General features: G+C 46.6%; 1 protein-coding gene across 6 annotated transcripts in view; it reads left to right on the top strand.

Annotated features, from left to right (window-relative positions):
* RBBP8 (RB binding protein 8, endonuclease) overlaps positions 1-23,520 on the top strand; it is a 109,480-nt gene extending 85,960 nt beyond the window's left edge. For all 6 annotated transcript variants that reach the window (XM_029069718.2, XM_029069716.2, XM_029069717.2 and 3 more), the window contains 7 exons: positions 1,160-1,251; positions 4,977-5,088; positions 7,223-7,387; positions 12,423-12,492; positions 14,705-14,801; positions 18,775-18,916; positions 23,060-23,520. In XM_029069718.2, the coding sequence (XP_028925551.1) occupies positions 1,160-1,251; positions 4,977-5,088; positions 7,223-7,387; positions 12,423-12,492; positions 14,705-14,801; positions 18,775-18,916; positions 23,060-23,157 (776 nt within the window). In that variant the 3' untranslated portion in view covers positions 23,158-23,520. The remainder of the gene's footprint in view (positions 1-1,159; positions 1,252-4,976; positions 5,089-7,222; positions 7,388-12,422; positions 12,493-14,704; positions 14,802-18,774; positions 18,917-23,059) is intronic.
* The last annotated feature ends 541 nt before the right edge of the window (positions 23,521-24,061 follow it).

Raw genomic sequence — 24,061 nt, 5'->3', positions numbered from 1 at the left:
TTTTACGTAAGCAGATTCTTGAGAAATCTGGTTGTAAGACTTACGGTACTTTCAGCAAGCAACTGTGGATGCTTATTAAAACCCATATTGTCGGTCTGTCTACACAGACTGGAATGTGCTTTTGTATCCATTTCATTTTTGCCCTCTTATAATAACTGTGCCTACTCTGTTAAGTGCCTACTCTGTGCCAGGCACAGTATTGAGTGCTGGGCGGAGTACAAGCAAATCAGGTTGGATACAGTCCCTGTCCCACAGCGGGCTCACAGCCATAATCCCATTTTACAGATGAGGTAACTGAGGGCCAGAGAAGTGAAGTGACTTGCCCAAGATCATACTGCAGACAAGTGGCAGAACCATGACCTTCTGACTCCCAGATCTAGGCTCTATCCACCAGGCCATGCTGCTTCCTTTCCTAAGATACTTCTCAAAAGTTTTGAGAAATGGAAGTCTTTGCTGAGCCCTCACAACCCTCTTGTAGGTGTACTTTCAGCATTCTCCAAGTCAGTAAATTACAGGGCCTGCGCCATATCTAGTTTTCTGCAGTTATTCGAGTAAGAAAATACAACCCACAGTCTTGGTGAAATTATTAAATTACCAGCAGGAAGAGCTCTCCTCTTTCATTATTCTGCCACCCCTGCAATCCAAACCCCCTTTGTCCAGGATAGAATCGAGAAAAAGGGAGCCCTTTTCCATTCTTCTTCCCCCCAAATATTTGGTGTCTCTAGGGTCATCATGTTATATACTCCTAGGTTCGTAGTACATACTAAGCAGAACTTGAAGTGTTTCATTGGCAGCTTCCAAATCACCTTCCATTCTTGGATATTTCTGTGAGCAGCCATAAAATATTTCAATTATTGAGTATTCGTGGAGTGTGGGGAGGAGTCGGGGGGATAGCGGTTTATTTGTTTTTAAATCCAACCTAGTAATGGCTTGAGTCTCAAAAGTCTTTTGCTCAAGATTGCACGGGGCAAAAATGTCATAGTAACACATAGGTCACCGGTAAAGTTATGGTTTATAGCTAACTCTGCCCTCATATGCCTTTATTTAAATATGTGGTAAGTAAATGTCACCTCTGGGGATGTACGCTGTCCACCCGAAACGACGCGTCACTGTGTCTGAATTCAGTTTTCTCTCCGTGTTTTGCTTACTTTTCCCGAAGATAAATCACCTTTAGAAAACATCCAGTGGAGTGTCGATCCAGGTGCAGATCTTTCTCAATATAAGATGGATGTGACTGTGATAGATAGAAAGGTAAGCTAAAGTTCAGCCAATCCTCGTACTTTGTTGAAATGGATCTGGGATCCCCACCAGCTCTGGATTCATTCCAGGAGTCTCTCAATCTCTGGGGCGGGCTCACCGAAACAAAAGGTGGCGTGCATTGTTCAATTAACGGTATTTATGGAGCGCCTGCTGGGTGCGGAGCTCTTGGCAGAGTATGGTAGGATTTCTTGTTTTTGTTTTTTGGGGGTTTTATGGCATTTGTTAAGCACTTACTATGTGCCAGGCACTGTTCGAAGCGCTGGGGTAGAAACAAGGTAATCAGTTTGGGCAAGGTCCCTGTCCCACATGGGGCTCCTAGTCTTAATCTCCATTTTACAGATAACTGAGACACAGAAAAGTTAGGTGACTTGCCCAAGATAATACAGGAGACAAGTGGCAGGGTCAGGTTGAGAACCCATGACCTTTTGACTCCCAGGCCTGGGCTCTGTCCACCAGACCATGCTGCTTCCTTTTCTAAGATACCTCTTAAAATTTTTGAGAAATGAAAGTCTTTGCTGAGCCCCCGTGACCCTCTCATAGGTGTGTAATAGTCACTGTGTACTATCCGAGCTCTATCCACTAGGCCACGCTGCTTCAGGACAGTGGGTTTGAATCAATTAATCATTTAATCAATGGTATTTATTGAGTGCTTACTGTTTGCGGAGCCCTGTACTAAGACCTCGGGGGAATACAATAAACTAGGGTTAGTAGATTTGTTCCATGCCCGCAATGAGCTTACAGCTTAAAGGGGAGACAGAGGTCATTATAAATAAACAAATTCTGAATACGAACATAAATTCTGTGGGGTTGAGGGCGACGTGAGTATCAAGTGCTCAAAGAGTACAGATCCAGAGTGCACAGATGACGCAGAAGAGGTAGGGAGTCGAAGAAAAGAGGGCTTCATCGGGGAAGGCCTCTTGGAGGAGATGCGACTTTAATAAGGCTTTTGAAGGTGGGGAGAGTGGCCGTCTAGCACATGTGAAGCGGGAGGGCCAAAGGGAGGCTGCGGGACAGGGGCCGGTGGCAGGTTAGAGAAGATAGGGGCAAAGTGAGTAAGCTACTACTAGAGGGGTGAAGTGCGTGGGCCAGGCTGTAGTAGATCAGTGAGGTAAGGTTGGAGGGGGCAAGGTGATTGAGTGCTTCAAAGCTGATGGTAAGGAGTTTCTGTTTGATGTGGAGGTGGGTGGGCAACCACTGGAGATTCTTGAGGAATGAGGAGACACGGGCTGAATGGGTTTTCTGTAGAAAAATTATCCAGGCAGCAGAGCGAAATATGGACTGGAATGGAGAGAGACAGGAAGCTGTGAGGTCAGCGAGAAGGCAGTAGTCAAGGCTGGGGAAGATAAGTGCTTGGATCGGCATAGTCTCCGGTTGGATGGAAAGGACAGGGCAGATTTTGGCGACGTTATGAAGATAGAACTGACACCATCTGGTGACGGATCGAATTTGTGGGTTGGATGAGAGAGATGCATCCAGGATAATACCAAGGTTAAGGGCTTGTGAGATAAGGAAGATAATGGTATTGTCTACAGTGATGGGAAAGATACCAGGAGGGAAGAGTTTGGATGGGTGGATAAGGAGTTCTGTTTTGGACATGTCTAGTTTGAAGATAAGACCCCTGCCCTTAAGGAGTTGACAAGCCTACGTGGGGATGACTGAGGAGATCATTTCCAGGTGAGAGGAAGGAGTGCTTAAATAGGAAAGTGTCTAAATCGATTGGGACAGAAATGCTCTGGGGGGATGGAGGTGTATAAGTGTTTGAAGTAGGAGTTGGGAGAATACGACTTAGGGAAAAGAAAAATGAGTTGTGCTTACCATGTGCAGAACATTGTACTAAGCGCTAGGAAAGCGTATGCGACTGGGAGTTAGACACCAACCCTGTCCATCGAGGAGCTCACAATCCAAGAATATAGATTGTTGGGAGGGGAGGACTAGAGACAGGCACAATGGGAGCATTGAAACAGTTCAATTCCATGCTGCTCAGAGTCGCTCCTTCCAGCTTGCTTTTAAATGCCGTCATGGAAAATATGTGATTAGCACGGAATTCTCGAGTGTGGCACATTTTTCATTCGCAGAGTTTAGAGCTTTTTAAGGACACTAATCCCCAGTCTCCACTACGGAGGGAGCGTCAAACAGAGGCATATCCAATCCCTTCCTAGCTTGGGCAGTGGCTAGCGAGTGGAAGGCAATCTGCTACAAGGCAGAATTCACCCACGTCGGGCAGCAGCGACACGGGAGAGAGTCGAGGGCCGAGACTCAAGTTTACTGCGCGGAAGGAGGCGATGATAAACCGCTTTGGGATTTTTTACCAAGAAAACTCTCCGGTTACACTACCAGAACGATCGCAGATGGAGGTGGGGCGTTCTGGCAGACACGTGTCCATGGCGTCGCTATGGGTCGAACACGGATCGACAGCATAAGGCATCAATGACGCTAATGCCCTAGAGGAAGGAGTACGGACCTGGGACTCCGTGGACCTGGGTTCTAGTCCCTAGTCACGCCTCTGCTACTTGCCTGCTGTGTGACTTGGCACGAAATACTTAACTTCTCTGTGCCTCAGGTTTCTCATCTATAATATATGGATTCAATACCTGTTCTCCCTCCTACTTAGACGGTAAACCCTGTGTGGAACAAGGACTGTGTCTAACCTGAATATCTTGTGTCTCCCTGGGCAAGTAGTACTTATTCATTCACTGTCGTATTTATTGAACACCTACTGTGGGCAGATCACTGTTCTAAGCACTTGGGAGAGTACAATCTAACAATAATCAAGCACATTCCCTGCCCGCATTGACTTTACAGTCTAGAAGGGGAAACAGACGTTAATATAAATAAATAAATTACAGGCATTTACATAAGTGCTGTGGGGCTTGGGGGCGGGGGTGAAGAACAGAGGGAGCAAGTCAGGGTGACGCAGAAGGGAGTAGTAAAAGAGGAAAGGAGGGCTTAGTCAAGGAAGGCCTCTTGGAGGAGATGGGCCTTCAGTAAGCCTCGGAAAGCAGGGAGAGTAATTTTCAGATTTGAGGAGGGAAGGTGTTCCAGCCCAGAGGCAGAACGTGGGCGAGGGGTCGGCGGTGAGATAGATGAGACGGAGGTACAGTGAGAAGGTTAGCGTTACAGGAGCGAAGTGCGAGGGCTGGCTTGGAGTGGGAGAGTAGTGCGGTGAGGTAGGAAGGTGATTGAGGGTTTTGAAGCCAGTGGGGAGGAGTTTTTGTTTGATGCAGAGGTGGATGGGCAACCACTGAAGTTTCTTGAGGAGTGGGGAAGCATGGCCTGAACGTTTTTATAGAAAAATGATCCGGGCAGCAGAGCGAAGTATGGACTGGAGTGGGGAGAGACAGGAGGCTGGGAGGTCAGCGAGAAGGCTGATAGAGTAATCAAGGTGGGATAGGATCAGTGCTTGGATTAAAGTGGAAGCAGTTTGGATGGAGAGGGAAGGGCGGATTTTAGCGACGTTGTGAAGGTGGCACTGACAGGATTAGCGATGGATTGAATATGTGGTTTGAATGGGAGAGAGGAATCAGGGATGACGCCAAGGTTACGGGCTTGTGGGACAGGAAGGATGGTGCACATAAAAGTCATGAAAGCCAAAATTGCCATCGCTCCAGCGGTACGGCGTTGTACAGCTCTCCACCGGCATCAGGCTCGGGCCCGGTTTCACAGGAGGTGATTGGAGGATAAGGGTTGAATGTGCACATGCGTTTCTGTCTCTTCAGAGTGCCAGTCAAGCACGCTTAGGAGAGACCGTGGACATGGACTGTACGTTGGTTAGTGAAACCGTGCTTATAAAAATGAAGAAGCAGGAGCAGAAGGGAGAAAACAGCCCAGGTAAGATTTGTTTCAGTTGAGAAGCGGTTCATTCATTCATTCGATAGTATTTATTGAGAGCTTACTATGTGCAGAGCAATGTACTAAGCGCTTGGAATGTACCATCTGGCGACAGATAGAGACAATCCCTGCCCAGTAACGGGCTCACAGTCTAAACGGGGGAGACAGACAGGAAAGCAAAACAGAATGAAACAAAACAAGTAGTCTGGCGCAGGCATCATTAAGATATATAGAATCGTAGATATATACACAGTCGGAGTCGCAGTTGGAGAAGCAGCGTGGCCTAGTGGAAAGAGCATAGGCCCGGGAGGCGGAGAACCTGAGTCCTAATCCCAGCTCCACCACTGGTCTGCTGTTGGACCTAGGAAAAGTCACTCAACTGCTCTCTGCCTCAGTTCCCTCATCTGGAAAATGGGGATTCAAAACTTGTTCTCCCTCCTATTTAGACTGTAAACCCCATGTGGGACCTGATGATCTTGAATCTACTCCAGCTCCTAGTACAGTTCTTGGCACAGAGAAGCGCTTAACGAATAGGACAGTTATTGTCATTATTGTTGAAGATTTTAAGGAAGCCTGCATCTAAGTAAAAGCTCCGGAATCCTTTCCCTCTTGTGTTTTTTCTTAAAGTTTATGAGTTTTTTCTCTCAGTGGAGCCCAGAAGGAAACTTTGTGAAAGACTCCGATGGTTTTTGAGCCATTTTAATCTTAGAATAGTTACTTTTGCTGTGAAACAGTTCTGGGTCTTCTACCTTGCCTGGAGCAGTTCAAAGTACTAAACTATTTCTGGTTTTTGCCTTGAAAACTCAGCGTTTACTTAGAGGCGTGCTTTCTCTAAGTTGTTTACGAATGGATGTATTAGACTCCATTCTCACTCGTGCTCTGAGAAAATGTAGCCGGGCCCACTGCCAGTGGGGTTGAGTGTGTCATGGAGTGGGCATTTCCCCTTGGTTCCTAGGTCAGTGTCTGCGCACAAAATATCCACGAGAGACCGAATGCTCACATTTTGCCCAGCCCAACCCGCAGGTACCCGCAAGTCGCCAGCTGGGTAGGCCAGCTAACGTCAGTGGACGAGAATGGGTTGAGTGGCGGCAAGATCAGCTGATGCCGCGGTGAAAGAGCAGACGCCGCTGCCATCAGGATGCCCGTGGCAGAGAATCATAGCCGGAGCTGTGCCCCGGCCCATCCTGGGGATGCCCGGCCCCTACCTGCCTCCTCCTGCCTCTGCCCTGACTCCAAGGAGTGGCTTGCCCAAGGCCACACAGCAGACAAATGCAGAGCTGGGATTAGAACCCATGACCTTCCGACTCCCAGACCTGTGCTCTATCTACTATGCCACATTAATGCTATTACCACCACTTGACCACTACCAGAGAAGCAACGTGGCTCAGTGGAAAGAGCCCGGGCTTGGGAGTCAGAGGTCATGGGTTCGAATCCCTGCTCTGCCACTTGTCAGCTGTGTGACTGTGGGCAAGTCACTTAACTTCTCTGTGCGTCAGTTCCCTCATCTGTAAAAGGGAGATTAACTGGGAGCCTCACGTGGGACAACCTGATTACCCTGTATCTACCCCCAATGCTTAGAACAGTGCTCTGCACCTAGTAATTGTTTAACAGATACCAACATTATTATTATTGTTATTACTTGGGCTCTAGGAGAGAGTCAATCAGTACTGCTGCTGATTGATGACTTTGAAAGGGAGACTTCTCTTTGAAATGTCTTTTTTCATTTAGATTTCTAATATCAGCAGCTGGAGTTTCTTTAAATCCAGATCTATCCCTTAGCCTTGGCAATATTTATTCCCCAGCTTCAGGGCACGAGTTAGCAGGGAAATCAAGGAAAGCCCCTTGGACCAAATGAACGATATCACCTGAGCCAGTAGCTCTGAAAACGAGGCTCCGTCAGCGTTCTCAGAATTCTGGGGAAGGGAGGTATCAAATCCACGTTGAAACCCCTAAGCCCTCTCGTTAATGCACATTAACCCCGTGACACCGGGGAATCCGTGTTGCCTGCGTGTCTGGACTGCCTCGGTGCCAACTGAGGTGAGATTCGTAAATCCCACCAAAAATAAGTATTAGCTGGCAGCCGTAAACCACTAAGCTTCTTGATCCAGGCTCAAGCCTCTGGTGTTTTCCACAGAGAGGGAAAGAAAGATGAGCGACAGCTTCGCCGAAATCTTTGATCGGACGACCCACGAGGAATATGAATCCTGCCTGGCAGATAGCCCTCTTCCTGGAGATGAGCAAGATGAACATTTTCAAGTGGAAGATGAAGAGGAATTAACAGCTACAAAGAAACCCAACAGTAAGTGCGCTTTTCACTTTTTTTGTAAGGCGGGATTCTACCGATCAAGCCGCGTCGGCTGAAATAAAATCTTCTTAACTGGGACATTTCCAGCTGGAAACAAATGAACAAATACAAGTGATGGAATCTCCCGTTAACAACAGCATGAGAAGCAGCATGGCCCATTGGCTAGAGCCCTGGCCTGGGAGTGAGAAGGACCTGGGTTCTAATCCTGGCTCCGCCACTTGCCTGCCGGGTGACCTTGAGCAAGTCACATCCCTTCTCTGTGCCTCACTTCCCTCATCTGTAAAACGGAGATTGAGACGGTGAGCGCTATGTGGGACAGAGACTGTGTCCAACCCGATTGTCTTGTACTTTCGTATCACTGCCAATCACCATCTTGTGGGGGCATGAAGGGGGAAGGCAGAGGAGAAGGAGGAGGGGGACAGGGACGCTGCAGCGTGGCTCAGTGGAAAGAGCACGGGCTTGGGAGTCAGAGGTCATGGGTTCGAATCCCAGCTCCGCCACTTGTCAGCCGTGTGACCTGGGCAAGTCGGTTAACTTCTCTGTGCCTCAGTGACCACATCTGTAAAATGGGGATTAAGACTGTGAGCCCCACGTGGGACAACCCGATTACCCTGAATCTACCCCAGCGCTTAGAACAGTGTTCTGCACATAGTATGCGCTTAACAAATACCAACATTATTATTATTATTATTATTAATGTGCCCACAAAGTATCCATACCCCCAGAACCCATCTATGGCCGTGTGGCCGTAGCTTGGTGCTGATTAATTTATTCAGTTACATTAATGTCTGTCTCCCTCTCTAGACTGTATGCTCATTGTGGCCAGGGAAACTGTCTCTCCCAAGCGTTTAGTACAGTGTTCTGCACACAGTAAGCACTCAATAAATACAATTGACTGACTGATGTTTTGCCCAGGAAGTGGTTGCCTTGGTAACGGCTGTGGGCTTTGCCACCCAAGTTAGCCGGCTGTTTTTTGGCCTTTCTGTCGGGCCTGTCCGTTCTCGTGGAATGCCCTAAATATGTCCTCTGGTGAGAAAACTCCACCGCCAGTGGCTTAGTAATAAAGGATTAAGCTCTCACTGTGTGCAGAGCACTGTACTAAGTACTAAGCACTGTACAAGAGAGGATTAGACGTGTTCCCCATCCCTTGGGGTGGGGGGAACCTCTCCATCTCTCCAAGCTAGTCATTCCTGTACTTGCACGTATGGAGGGCAAGAACCCGGGTGTCCTGTTTCCCAGTGCATATGTTCTTTCCCCTGGACCGACAGCAGGACCTTGGGGAATCCACTGAACGATTAAAGGTTCATCTTGAAGTCCACAAGTTGCTTATTTACAATAACTTGTGACTGTTTGGGAAATGGTCTGGAAGAAATACGTTCAGAGAGACTGAATCAGTGACTGTAATGGAGGCAAGGCGAAATCGAAGAAGCAAACAAGAGCCATTTAGGTTCGTAGACTGCGTAGGCCTAAAGAACAGACGCTCGGGCAGCGGCCCCAATGTTGGTAACGTGACTAAGTGTGCAAGCCAAGGCGGCTCCCAAATCGCACATAGATCAGCCCCATGGGTGGATCAAGATATTTCGGGGTCTATAGGTACCCAGTTCCATCACGGGGGTGGGGGACCCTTGCTTCCATGGGCTTCCAGTTCTGGAGGGCGCGGAAGCCCTTTATTCTCCCACACGGCTTGTTAGCCCTACTCGCTCCAGGGCTCCATCGGTAGCGGAGAGGGAGTGGATCAGGAAACCCGCCCAACCTCTATCCCCTCCATTGGCCCTCGCCCTACAGATGAAAAGGTGGGCCTTACGTCTCATTTCCCCTGGAAAGCACAGATAGTTTAGAACATATCGAAATGCTCTGACCTGGAATTTGATCGGGAAGCATGTGAAGGTGGAGGATTCACCACATGATCAGAAATCTCCATCTCCCAAGACCCCTCTGAGGGGTCAGAATCCAACTCCGAAGCCCACAGGTGCCTGCAGCGCAACTCTGAAGCCTTTGATTCTCCTCTTCAGACACCAGACGGGTCGGCCCGGCCTCCCTGAGCCTGGAGCCCCTCCTACCTCCTCCCGCAGCTCCCGTCACACAGTAGCGGGCGGCTCGCCTCGCTGGCTTGGCAAGCGCAGGCCCCAACTGAAACCTCTCTCTCAGCCTTTCGCAGTTGAAAAATTACAGCTGTTCAGGCGAGACCCTCACGGAGAGATAATTAATAGGATCCTCCTCGGCCAAGGAAGACCCTTTCACAAAGTCGTAATTAGTGGTTTCTTCAGAAGAGAGGGAGGTAAGGAGGTAGGCGATCCTAATTGCGGCGATAGAGCCGATAGAAACATTCTTTAATTAGTAAGAGCCAAGTAATTCGGAGCCAAGAGCAGTTTTTGAGAGATGTATCCTCTGTGTAGCCCACTTTTAGGAAGGACGGGTTTGCAGATAAATGATCTGGGTTGGAGGTATGAAAGACAGCAAATTCCTGATGGACCGAAATGAAAACGGCCCTAAGACATAAGTGCTCTGAATGAAGAATAGGCGTGTATTCTCCATCCGACTTGCTTCCTCAGTTGGCAGAAAGGATCTGATTTCCGGAAACCCTCGGTTTTAGCACTGGCAAATTAGTGCTGGCAAAGCTAAGCTGCTCACGCCTGTGAGCTTCTCCAGGTGTAAGAAGGACAGCCAGGGCATGAACCTTTGAGCCCAGATTGCTGATGATATTCACTTCTCGATATTTACTAAAAACTGTTCCTCCCTCCAATCTGAAAGAGTAGGAAATTGAATAATTCTAAGGTTTTGGTCACTGTACATGTTTAGATGCTGTTGAATTTGTCACTGCCTACTGCGAGACCTTGGGCAAGTCACCGGGCCTCAGTTTCCTCAACTGTAAAAAGGAGGTTCAGTACCTGTTCTCCCTGCTACTTAGACGGTGAACCCCACGTGGGACAGGAATTGTGTCTGACTTGATTAACTTGTATCTCCCCCGGCTCTTCATACGGTGCTTGACACACAGAGAAGCTACGTGGCCTGGTGGAAAGAGCACGGGCTTGGGAGTCTGAGGTCATGGGTTCTAATCCCGGCTCTGCCGCTTGTCAGCTGTGTGACCTTGGGCAAGTCACTTAACTTCTCTGTGCCTCAGTTACCTTATCTGTAAAATGGGGATCAAGACTGTGAACCCTGTGTGGGATAACCTGATCACCTTGTATCTACCCCAGCATTTAGAACAGTGCTTGGCATATAGTAAGAGTTTAACAAATACCAACATTATTATCGTTATTATAGTAAGGGCTTAACACATACCGCTTTTAAAAAAAAACCCCAGAAAACCCTTTTTTTGGTTAATTTCTTGTAGATCTTAAACCTTTTGCAAGGGACGAGACTAAAAATAACTCAGTCTAAACAACTTTCTGATTTCAAACAAGTTAATGCAAAATCTCCATGTCGCAAGTTTTCAGCTAGGCAGGCTCGCGATACCAGCCGAGTGAAAATTTTTAGTGTTGTTTTGTTTTGCACTCCAGTTAAATGGAGAGGGTTTGCAAGGCCGAAAAGAGTGATCCTATCTATGCTTTCACCTCTCCTCAGACTGCTCCCCTCCTCTTAAAAACAGGCAGCATGGAAACGACCAATAATAATAATAATAGTATTGTATTTGTTAAGCGCTTAATCTATATCTAAGCACTGGGGTAGATACAAGCTAATCGGGTTGGACACAGTCCCTGTCCCACATGGGGCTCACCGACTTAATTTCCATTTTACAAATGAGGGAACTGAGGCCCGGAGAAGTGAAGTGACTTGCCCGAGGTCACAAAGCAGACACGCCATGGAGCTGGGATTAGAACCCAGGTCCTTCTGACTCTCCCCATGCTCTATGCACTAGGCCATACTGCTTTTTACTAAGCCACGGTGTTTTTCCAATAACTAGAAACAAGACTTTTCAGCTATGGACAGGAGGGACTATGCTAGTCCTTTGGTTCTGTGGGATTCTGTAAGCCAGAAATAGGAGGAGCCATCTCCTTCCTGTTCAATTAATCACTCGTTGGTATTTACTGAGCACCTACTCTATATGGAGCGCTGTACTAAGCACTTGAGAGGTTACAACAAAGTCGTGGCCTAGTGAACAGAGCCTGGGCCTGTGAGTCAGAAAGACTGGGGTTCTAATTCCGGCCCTGTCGCTTGTCTGCTGTGTGACCTTGGGCAAGAGAAGCAGCGTGGCTTAGTGGAAAGAACCCAGGCTTGGGAGTCAGAGGTCATGGGTTCCAATCCCGGATCCGCCACTTGTGTGCTGTGTGACCCTGGGCAAACCATTTAACTTCTCTGGGCCTCCGTTACCTCATCTGCAAAATGGGGATTAAGACTGTGAGCCCCACGTGGAACAACCTGATTACCTTGTATCTACCCCAGCGCTTAGAACAGTGCTTGGCACATAATAAGCGCTTAATAAATACCATAATTATTTATTATTATTCATTTATTTATTTAAGAAACTTCCCTTCTCTGGGCCTCAGTTACCTCAACTGTAAAATGGAGATTGAGGCTGTGAGCCCCATGTGGGACGGACACTGTATTCAACCCAATTTCCTCGTATCCCCCACGGTGCCCGGCACAGAGTAAGCGTTTAATAAATACCTCGGTTGTTATTATTACCATCCCTTCCTGCCTTCAAGGAGTTTACGATCTAGCAGGGGAGACAGTAAAATAAGTTCCAGGTAGGGGAAAGGAGGAAGTATAAAGCTAGGTACATAAGTGCCGAAGGCACGAGGAGGTGAATGTCACGTGCTTAGCGGAAGCGGGAATCGAGTGCAAAGGCGATCAAGTAGGGAGATGAGAGATGAATCAAGATTTCTTGGTAGAGATGAGATTTTAACAGAGCTCTGAAGATGTGGAGACCTTGAGAGAGTTACAACAGCAGCAAACACACATTTCCCTCCCTCAAGTTTACCATCTAATGGATAGCGATAACGGGCAATTTTCTGCCAATTTCCACCCTCATACAGGTCAGCAATCCACTTCTGGACTAATGATTTTTCTTTACGTGCTTAATTTACAGATCACAGCGACAAACAGGATAAAGCCAAACAGAAAGTATTCGTGGAACCGTATTTTAAAAGCGACGAAAGGTAACCCGTCTTAATCGATCTGTGGGTAACATCAAAGGATTCTCGTAGGAGAAGCAAAACTGTCTTGGAAGGACAAGGGATGGAAAAAGAAACCCAAACCGATAAATCGTTGAAGGGAAGGCAGAGCGATGAAGATGGTCCTGTAATTTGTTGGCTTCCTGACAGAGCAGGAAGATCAAGCAGGATTAGAGGAAGCAGGGAAACAGTACAAGAAGGGTGTTTGTTGCTTTTTGATAGAGCAGATCTTCCTCTCTCTTGGTTTTAGGAAACTGCCAAATTGCTTGATGATACTTGAGGGAGGTTTTCAGCGAAAGCGTAACAGCGGTGTGGATTTCTGCCATTCCATCCCTCATGGGTGTTTTCTGGAGTTTCCCTCTATAGCATCTCATTAATCTGATGGCCCATCTTAATGCCTTCCTCCTGACGTTTCAACCTAAACCATAAATTATTTCTTCCCGTATTTACTCATCTCATTCTCAGTGTAGGCAAAGTCATGCTTTTCAACAAGTCTGTACTTGCAGTAGTTCTTTTGAGCTAATTCTGTTGTACTCTCCCAAGCGCTTAATGCAGCGCTCTGCAGAGAGCGCTCAATAAATCTGATGGATTGACTGAGCGGAAAAACTGTTTATCTGATCAGGCTTTGCTAAAAAGAAAGGTCAGCTCTTAAGAGTATTTGCAATTCCACTTTCCTTCAGCTTTGTTGCTAACGGGTTGTTAGATTGGTGTCTTTCTGTGGAACAAAGCTATAAGCTTTACAATTTAATCACTTTCAGGAACCAGGTCGTCCAAAAATATTAATTAGTATTCCCTTAACATGGAAGTTCTCTGGGGCCTGGGATCATGCCTTTTTGTTTCCTTATACAAACCTGAGGCCAAGTGTTAATAATCGCAATTACCTCATTATTTTACACTTACAGATGTATCATCTATTATTATTTATTAGAAATATTATTTATTAGAAATAGCTTTGACAAATAACACAACATAATGGCCAAAATATGTTCGCTCTTTAAAATTGGGTCCATTTTGAGTGTCCTGAATTCTAAAAGGAGACAGGGCAATTGTTCTCCATAAAAATCTACCCAAACTTGAACTTCTAATGGTCTTGTATAGGTACATCCAATATCACATATTAAATAATGGAGATGCTGAGAGAGTCATTTGAACCAATGTTATCCTAGACCTTAGGCTGCTGCAGTTGCTTGATATTTTCTTGAGGGATTAAAGTTTTTGGATGTTGAATTTGAGTATTTGGCCATTCGTGGCAGCTCAAAGTGATAATGGGAAAAAGCAATGTATCAGAAGACTCTTTTAGGAGCAAAGCATTTGCTTCAAAGAGATAAACTGCGTCACAGTGGAGAAAGTAATATAGTAAAACTTCAAATAAATTCCATCTTGCCCAGGAACTCCCTTCCTCTAGAATGTAGCACCATTTTCCCTCCTGGATTCTAATCCCAGCTCTGCCACTTGTCTCCTTATGACCTTGGGGAAGTCACTCAACCTCTCTGGGCTTCAGTTACCTCGTCTGTAAAATGTGGATTGAGACTGTGAGCCCCACGTGATAGAGGGACTGTGTCCGACCCGATTCGCTTGTATCCACCCCCGCGCTTAGTACAGCACCTGGCACATAGGAAGTGCTTAACAAATACAGTAATTAGTATTAATTATTATCCCGACTCCACCACTTGTCTGCTGCGTGGCCTTGGTCGGCACTCAACTTGTCTGTGCCTCAGTTACTTCTTCTGTAAAGTGGGGATTAAGACTGAGCGCCCTGTGGGACAGAGACTACGTCCCACCTGATTATCTGCATCTATCCCAGTGCTTAGTACAATGCCTGGCGCATAATAAGGGCTTAACAAATACCATTATAAAGAAAGCCACCCCCTGATATTACCATGACAGAAATTTCTCTTCTCCTCACTGGACCCCGAGTGCGGGAGACTAAGCCAAATATCCACCTCATCCCAGAGTCCACCTTGACAGCCGGGGGTTGGGATTCTTTAGAGCTGCTGCGGTAGTTATTTAAACTATTCGGGGTCACCCAGTTCCTTGGGCCCCCTGACCTGCGGAAGCAAGGAAGCTGTAGCTGCCCCAACAGGTGCCCATCCCATTGAGGAGTCATCACCTCGCCCCTGTGGGGATGGCATCCCTGTGTAAAGCCAGAGCTCTTTGGAGTGGAGGCGTTTTCAATCTTTTCCTCATCTTTCTTCAGAAAGACCACGGTTCAAAATTTCCCTCACATTGAGGTGGTTCGGAAGAAAGAAGAGAGGAGGAAACTGCTTGGACATACGTGTAAGGAATGTGAAATTGTAAGTACTTAATTTGTCGTTTCCTGTCGGTTCCTATATTTAAGGCTTCTCGAATGTGGGTCTGGATTTTTTTCTTCCAACATTCAGCACTGAACAGATCTGTTTTTTGCATTTGAAAGCTTTTCACTCAGGCCAGGAATAATTACCGTATCTGTTAAATTCTTACTATGTGCCAGGCACTATACTAAGCACTGGGGTAGATACAAGGTAATCGGATTGGACGCAATCCCTATTCCACATAGGGCTCACAGTCCTAATCCCCATTTTACAGATGAGGGAACTGAGGCACAGAGAAGTTGAGTGACTTGCCCAAGGTCACACAGCAGACAATTGGCAGAGCTGGGATTAGAACCCAGACCCTTCTGACTTCTCGGCCCATGCTGTTATCCACTAGGCCAGCAGGAGCTAAATCCCATAGCGTCAAAAAGAAAAATAATGCGATTAGTCTGTGCCCCTCTGTGACAGCATGGAGGAGAGCCCGGTTTTCCGTGCCATCTGTTAAGCAGTAGTATTTTTGAGGGCCCTATTGCCCTGCTCTGAGAATATAATAAACTTGAAAGACCTGAGCTCCCACCCCCAAAGGAACTCACAGTCTAGCAGAGAAGCAGACACAAAACAATTTACAAATAGCAGAAGCGTGGCCTAGTGAATAGAGCACGGGCCTGGGAGTCAGAAGGACCTGGATTCTAACCGCGGCTCTGCCACTTGTCTGCTGTGTGACTTGGGGCAAATCACTTCACTTCTCATTTACCTAATCTGGAAAGTGGGGATATAGACTGTGAGCCCCACGTGGGACAAGGACTGATTTGTTGTATCCACCCCAGTGCTTAGTACAGTGGCTGGCACATAGTAAGCATTTAACAAATGCCATGATTATTACTATTATTAGTACATCTGGACCGATGACACGGGTATGCCCATCTCTTTCTTCCAGCACCGGTGAGGTTTGGGTTTTACCCAGAAGAAACTCAGGTAGTGTGAAAAACATTCCCTAAGTCCTCACTTCCGTTCTAAATCTAAATCATGAAAACATATCTTCCAGAAGAACTGACTGACGTGTTCTCAAGCTTCAGTGGATGCCTCCAAATCTGGCGGGGGGTTCGTACCAGCACCAGGAGAAGTTTGGCATTAGAGGAACAGAGTGCGCAGGCTTGGCTGTAGTAAGAGAGGAGCGAGGTGTAGTAACTAGGTTTAACGGAGCGTAACGAGGTTTAGTAACGAGTAGCGAGAGTAATGACAGCCCGGGGCCGCCCTGCGGCAGCAGAAGCCAGAAGCTCCGTGCGCGGGACTCTGTAGCAGAGGCCACCCGGGGGTCCCCTCTTTGCCCCAGAGCGAGAGCCTCTGGAGGGCAAAGGGAAACAAGAGCGTTCTTAATAAACAACCCTCCCCCGTCCATCTCATCTTCTCCAAGAAACAGGAGTTCCACACCGCTGTCCTGCCCCAACCTCCTAGCCCACCTTCCCCTACACCCAGGTACCATTTTCAGCACTTTTGGACTCCACCCTCAGCACTTTTATACAGATCAATTAGCAGACTGTCCTGTTTAAACACTTACTGACTCACTTGTCCATCTTCCCATTCTGCCTTTCCTCATATTTACAAAGTATTTTGTCCCTGTCTCCCCAAGTCAAATGTAAGTTCTCCCAAGCTCTCCTGGGCTCTCTCAAGCAGTCTGGTTTTTTGTTGTTGTTTGTTTTGTTTTTTAAATGCTATTTGTTAAGCGCTTACTATGTGCCAGGCACTGTACTAAGAGCTGGGGTAGGTACAGAATATTCATTCATTCAATCATATTTCTTGAGCACTTACTGTGTAGAGCACTGTACTAAGCACTTGGGAGAGCGCAGCGCAACAATAAACAGACACATTCCCTGCCCACAGTGAGCTTACAGGCTAGAGATGTCAAGTTGGACACAGTCCCTGTCTCACATGGGGCTCACACCGTTAATCCCCATTTTACAGATGAGGAAACTGAGACACAGTGAAGTGACTCCGCACACAGCAGACGTGGCGGAGCCGGGATTAGAACCCAGGTCCTTCTGACTCCCACCCCCATGCTCTATCCACTAAGCCAAAATTGGTAATCCCCAAGGGATCCGTTTCTCACTCTCTCTTCTCAAGATCCAGGGTTTGTTAGACACCTTTAAATGGCAGCTCTTTTTCTTCAGCTAACTTGTTCTGCTAGGAAATGAATCTTGAGACAGCAGGGGAGGGGGGAGAACTCCCTGAATTGAACACCATTTTAAATACAGTTTAAATCGGAGTCGGGAAGCTCCATATCTAGTTCCAAAATATCTCAAGGCTCAAGGATTTTCTTTAAGCACAACATTGAGCGGGCCTGTTTCTCCAGCCAAATGCTCTGTAATCATTTTAATCTCTTGTCCGCGCTTGCTCTTGACCACCGCTCCCTTTGACCCTGATTCTGGATTCATTTTGGCCAGAAAGAGTAGCATCTCTGTTGTTGGAAAGATTTGGAAGCTCTAGTCCCTAATGAGGTGCTAGAACTCTGGTTTCTGATGTTTTGGAGGAAGTTTCCGTCTAAATCGTTCAAGGTGAGCGCTTTTCCAAAAGGTTGCAAGCTGCTTGGCAGCAGCTCCACCGCAAGGGTCTTTGACTTGAGCCATGTTCATAGACTGCGGGAGTGAGTGCCGGAGAAATCAGTCATGGTTTCTGGCTCAGAAAAGAATGACGGATGAAACGTCTTACTCCAGACGGACCTTAAAAATATCCCAAGGCTGAGCAGATAGATGGAGAGGAAGTAGCAGAAACCATTAGTGGGAGGTTGTTTTTTAAGATGGTAAAAATTGGGCTTAAATTTCCAAAACGTGTGTTTCAGTAATTTTTATTAATATGGTATTTAAGAACTTACTATGGGCCAGGCATCACAGATACAAGATAATCGGGTTGGATGCAGGCGCTGTCCCACATAGGGCTCAGGTGTTAATCCCCATTTTACAGATGAGGTAACTGAGGCCCTCTTTCTTTAACTGTGTTTCAAGAAGAGGGTTTGCAACTCCTGTAGCTTTTAATGCTTTTCAATAGCATTACCAAAGGCCTGGACCTGATTAATCCAAGCATGGAGGACTTGCCCTTTACAGCGCCCAGCACTTAGTACTGTTCCTGGCACATAGTAAGCACTTAACAAATACCATTATTACTTTTATATTATCTGTTGGTGGTAGGCAGATAGTCAGTATTCTATAGACTGAGAAACGTTGCTTAAATATCTGCTCCCTAATTTAAGAAATTTCCATATTGTTGCACTTCCGTATTTTCTAACACCCAATTCCCCACTGCCCTACTCCTTAGTTTTTCTCTCCTACCCTTATCACCTCTGTCTCCTCCTCCTCCTTTCTACTCTCAAAACACTGAATTGTATCATACAGGAAGCACACTTTAATATATGTCCTAAGTATGCAAATATAAAACGTGAATTATGTCAAGCTATTGAAATATTTTTTCTCATATAATCTGCTTTAGGATGTCGTCGCTTTTTAGTGTAAAAATTCAGGGTTCTGGCAGGACAAAGGGTTGGGGGGGGGAGTGTGCGTGTGTGTGTTCTGATTTTGTTTTGTTTTTTTAATAATTGAGAGTAGTTGGAAACTGGTTGTGAGTCTGTGGCCCCATTAATTCCAGGAGGGTGGATAATTCATTTCTTCTGCTGCAGATACCACAAGTAAGTCACATTTGTGACTTGAAGAACAATTTAAGTGGGGAAGTTACAGAGGATCCAAATAAGTAAACCTACATTGTATTTGGGGTAAATTTTCAAATTTGAACGAGACCTTGAAACAGACCCCCAAAACTGACTCTGTGCTCTTAATTTGCCTTGAACACAAATTTGAGTACTCAGGGCATGGAACTGTACCTAGAAGATCATAATCAACTTGCCTAAGATTCAGTTTTCCTAACTGAGCAGTTGTAATGCTCTATGCCCCACTCTAGCAAAGCACTAATGCTCTTTCATTATCATTAGTATTATGCAGATATTCCAGAAGAAGAGAGAGAGAAGAAACTCGCTTCCTGTTCCCGACATCGGTTCCGCTACATTCCCCCCAACACACCAGAAAACTTCTGGGAAGTTGGTTTTCCTTCCACTCAGACTTGTGTGGACAGAGGTGAGGGCCCATCTGGGAATTTATGTGGTGTCATTTTATTAGGACTTATTACTGTTATCGTTGTTATTATCATTATTGAGTTAAGTGTTTACTAGGTGTCGATCGCTGTCAGTTCGACCTTTACAACATCGCTAAATTCGTCCTTTCCTTTCCATCCAAACTGCTACGAAGTTAATCCAATCACTTATCCTCTCCTGCCTTGTAGGAGCAGCGTGGTTTAGAGGAAAGAGCCCTGGCTTGGGAGTCACAGGTCGAGGGTACTAATCCCAGCTCTGCCAGTTAGCAGCTGTGTGACTTTGGGCAAGTCACTTCACTGCGCCTCAGTTACCTCATCTGTAAAATGGGGATTACGACTCTGAGCCCCACGTGGGACAACCTGATGACCTTGTATCTACCCCAGCGCTTAGAACAGTGCTTGGCACATAGTAAGCGCTTAACAAATACCATCATCATCATCATCACCGTCATTGATTACTGTATCAGCCTCCTTGCTGACCTCCCTGCCCTCTCCCGACTCCAGTCCCTATTTCACTCTGCTGCCCAGATCATTTTCTACAAAAACGTTCGGTCCATTTTCCCCACTCCTCAAGAAATTCCAGTGGTTGCCCATCCGCCTCCGCATCAAACGAAAGCTCCTCGCCATTGGCTTTGAAGCAGTCCCTGCCTTGCCCCCTCCCACCTCCCCTCACTACTCTCCTACTACAACCCAGCCCACACACTTCATTCCTCCAATGCTAACCTACTTACTGTACCTGGACCTCGTCTGTCTCGCCGCTGACCGCTCACCCATGTTCTGCCTCTGATCTGGAATAACCCTCCCTTTTCATATTCGACAGACAATTACTCTCCCCAACTTCAAAGCCTTACTGAAGGCGCATCTCTTCCAGGAGGCTTCTCTGAGTAATTCCCTCATTTCCTCTTTTCCCACTCCCTTCTGCATCCCTCCGACTTGCTCCCTTTATTTCACCCCCTCCGTCACCCCTCAGCCCCGCAGCACTTACGTACATATCCGTAATTCATTTATTTATATAATGTCTGTCTCCCCCCTTTAGACGGTAAGCTCTTTGTGGTCAGGGAACGTGTCTGTTTATTGTTATATTGTACTCACCCAAGCGCTTTGTACAGTGCTCTGAACACAATAAGCACTCAATAAATACGATTGACTGTTCTAAGCACTGGGATGGATACCAGTCAATCAGGTGGGATATAGTCCGTGTCCCACATGAGGCTTACAGTCTAAGTAGGAGGGAAAACAGGTATTGAATCCCTATTTTACAGTAGAGGAACCTGAGGCCCAGAGAAGTGAAGTGACTTGTCCACGGACACACGGCAAGCAAGTGGCAGAGCTAGGATTAGAACCCAGGGCCTCTTCTCCCAGGCCCATGCTCGTTCCACTTGGCCACGCTGCGGCCCTGTACAGTCTTATCTGTATATCAAGCTTCACCATCTCTCTTAGTGTGTAGAGGTTTAGTCTTTTACCCTTTATCATCCTAATTTCACATTCTGTCCCAAGGTAGGCAAAGGAAAGCTAAGCTTTTATCCAAAGTATCCAGAGGGGAAAGACCAATACTTAAACTCACTACGCTTGCTTAAGACTTGTGGATAAGGTCAGCCCGTAATTCCCTCAAAGCGCAATGCTGATACCTGGTTATTCAGCAGTGATGTGGATAGTGATGGTAGCATTTATTGAGCCCCCATTTGGCATGGTGCACTGTACTAGACCCCTGAGAAGTACAAACTAATCAAAGTGACACATTCTCTGCCCACTGGCAGCTTTCACCCTAAAGGAGGAGAATGTGTGCCTTGTCCTCCCGGATCACTGAAGTCTAGACAACTTCTCCTTTTCAATTTGACCTGGACTGAAGATTTCTTTAAGTCTAAATAGACCTCAATTTAGCATCAGAAGCTCAGTTCTCAACACAGTGGATAAAAATTCATTTTGATGCCATTTTTCTGTGTGAGTTCTGTGTAGGAGTGCTGGGTTTTACGAGCAAAAATGATTCCTTCAGTATTTTGAAGGGACAAGCGGTGTAGCCCTGATAGCAGATTGCATCACTGAAACCATTTAACATAGGAGGAGTTAATTCGATCTAATTTACTGTTGTATTGTACTGTCCCAAGCGCTTAATATAGTGCTCTGCACACAGTAAGCGCTCAGTAAATAAGACTGAATGAACTCCTTTGTTAAATGGCTGAGGACTATAATAAACGCCTGGGAGAGTTCAATATAACTAAACAGACACATTCCCTGCCCACAGTGAGCTTACAGTCTTGAGTGAGGGGGTGGGCAGAGGGGAGACATACATTAATATAAATAATTATAGATGTGTCTGTAAGTGCTGTGGGGCTGGGAGCGGGGAGGAATAAAGCAAGTCAGGACAACACAGAAGGGAGTGGGAGAAGAGGAAAGAGGGGCTTAGTTAGGGAAGGCCTCCTGAAGGAGATATGCCTGAAACAGCATGGCAAAGTGGATAGAGCATGGACCTGGGAGTCAGAAGGACATGGGTTCTAATCCCGGCTCCACCACTTCTCTGCTGTATGACCTTGGGGAAGTCACTTGGCTTCTCTGCGCCTCTGTTAGTTCATCTGTAAAATGGGGATCGAGACCTAGAGCCCCACGTGGGACGGACTGTATCCAACCTGATTTGCTTGTATCCACCCCAGTGCTTAGTACATTGCCTGGCAAATAGTAAACCCTTAACCAATACCACAATTATTATCATTATTATTATTCAATAAGGCTTTGAAGTGGGGGAGGAGGGGAAATTATCTGACGGATTCGAGGAGGGAGGGCCTTCCAGGCCAGAAACGGGACGTGGGCGAGGGGTTGGTGGCGAGATGGACCAGGTCGAGGCACAGTGAGTAATTCCGTAACTGGCTATAACCAGATTTGTCCAGAACCAGCTAGAGACTGCCCAGTGTTGCCAGGGCTCCCCCAGATTAGCTTACGACTTAAGGGACAGTGGTATTTATTGAGCACTTAACCACTGTACTAAGCACTTGGGAGAGTGCAGTATAACAGAATTAGCAGTCACTTCCACTTAGTAGTGCCGGGCACATAGTAAGAACTTAACAAATACCGTAATTATCATTTCCCTGCCCGTAGCTGGCTTGCAGTCTAGAGCCTAGATTGTCATTTTCATTCAGAACTGAAGGTTGACCGAGGACATAGGAATAACAAACCTTCTACATCCCAGAAGTATTCAAGAAAATGATGTCATCCAACAGACTAATAATAATAAAAGCAATTGCAGCATTTGTTAAGCACTTAGTATGTGCCAAGCGCTCTACCGAGCTCTGGGTTAGCAGCGGGATAATTAGATCGCCCCACAAGGGGCTCCCAAACTGAAGGGGAGGGAAAACAAGTCTTTCCTCCTTTTACGGATGAGGAAACCGAGGCACCGGGAAGATAAGTGACTTGCTTAAGACCCAGCAGGCAAGTGCCAGAACCAGGAATAGAACCCAGGTCCCCTGATTCCCGGGCCCCTGCTTTTTCCACTAAGCCACGCTACCTCTAACCGCTAACTAGTAGCCGCCCCTTTGCTTTGAAGTTAGCCTCCCGTGCCCTGGCCTCAACAAGAGCGTTTTCATTTCGTTTTTCCGGTATCTGTTAAGCGCTTACTCTGGGCCAAGCATTGTTCTGAACACTGGGATAGATCCAAGTTAATTAGCTTGGACACACTCCCTGTCTCACGTGGGGCTCCCAGGGCGAGTTCTGATTTTCTACCTGACCTGCCTCTCATGGACACCAAAAGGAATCTCCCACCAAGCCTTAGGGATTACCAACTGCTCCTGCTCCCTGCCGAAGTTCGCCACCATTGCTATAAGAACCACAAGTAACGGAATAATTAAATGGAAGGGAGGACTGTCATTTGAATACCAGCCTGACAGAGAGTTTCCCCTAAATGTCTGCTGGGGTAATGCAAAGAATAAGCAATTGACCCATGGACAATTAACCGTAAGCTCCTTGTGGGCAGGGAATTTGTCTACCAACTCTGTTATAGCATTCTATCCTGAACGTTTAGTACAGTGCTCTACACACAGTAAGTGCACCATAAAAACCATTGATTGACTGGCTAACGAGAGCTTCTCCCAGGTGGATTGTGGGCTTTGCAACCTGATGTTTTTCTTGCTCCTTTTCAGGCTACATTAAGGAAGATCTTGCTCCTTGTCCACGACCAAAAAGACGCCAGCCTTATAATGCAATATTTTCTCCAAAAGGGAAGGAGCAGAAGACATAGATGGGGAAATCACCAGAGGGTTCAAAACCGCCTTCGTCGCGCCAGTTATTTATAGTTAATATAAAGTCGGCATAGTAATATAGCGATTTTTGTTTCTTCCACAGTCCGCCGTTACCTGACTTGTAAATTATTGCCCTCTGGTTCACCTGAATAGGATAGCACGTGGATCGGGAAACACTGCTATTTAAAGATGTGGGTTCATTTCTCCTGTGGCTGGTTTTTTGTTTTGATTTTTGCACCCTTTGAAACAGGGTGCTTCCATTTTGCACTGGATAACTTAAGGGGTTTATATCTTTACTCTTCGTTTTTGTAACGATTGTGATACCGATAGCTAATTATAATAAAAAAACATTTTGACGAATACCCTTTGTGGATCGAATGAATGAATTTACCTGTTTCAGGTGGGTTGTCTCCGAAGGTGTTTCCCTGGGTTCAGCAGAGATCCCCGCCGCCCCTGGCCTATTCATTCAGCCTCTCTGGGTCCTGTAGCCTTGGTCTTGCTGCTAGTTAGGTCCCTATCAATTCATCCATCGAATGTATTTATTGAGCTCTTACTGTGTGCAGAGCAGTGGAGTAAGCACTTGGGAGAGGACAGCATTCCCTTCCCATAGTGGGGTCTCCGCAGAGTTAAGTGCAAACCGGAGTCTTTATATCTGGACTATTCAGTGGTGTAGTTCGGGGCACGTGTAAAACCTTCCGTGGCAACACCGTGGCAACATGGGGAAGCAGTGTGGCCTAGCGGATAGAGCACGGGGCTGGGAGTCAGAAGCACTTGTCTGCTGCGAGACCTTGGGCAAATCACTTCCCTTCTCTGGGCCTCTGTTACTCATCTGTAAAATGGGGATTAAGGCTGGGAGCCCCGTGTGGGACAGGGAATGTGTCCAACCCAACTCCCTTATATCTG

Source organism: Ornithorhynchus anatinus, chromosome 7 (genome assembly GCF_004115215.2).
Source record: "Ornithorhynchus anatinus isolate Pmale09 chromosome 7, mOrnAna1.pri.v4, whole genome shotgun sequence".
In the NCBI taxonomy this organism is placed as follows: Eukaryota; Metazoa; Chordata; class Mammalia; order Monotremata; family Ornithorhynchidae; genus Ornithorhynchus; species Ornithorhynchus anatinus.
This window is presented reverse-complemented; position numbering and strand designations above follow the sequence as displayed.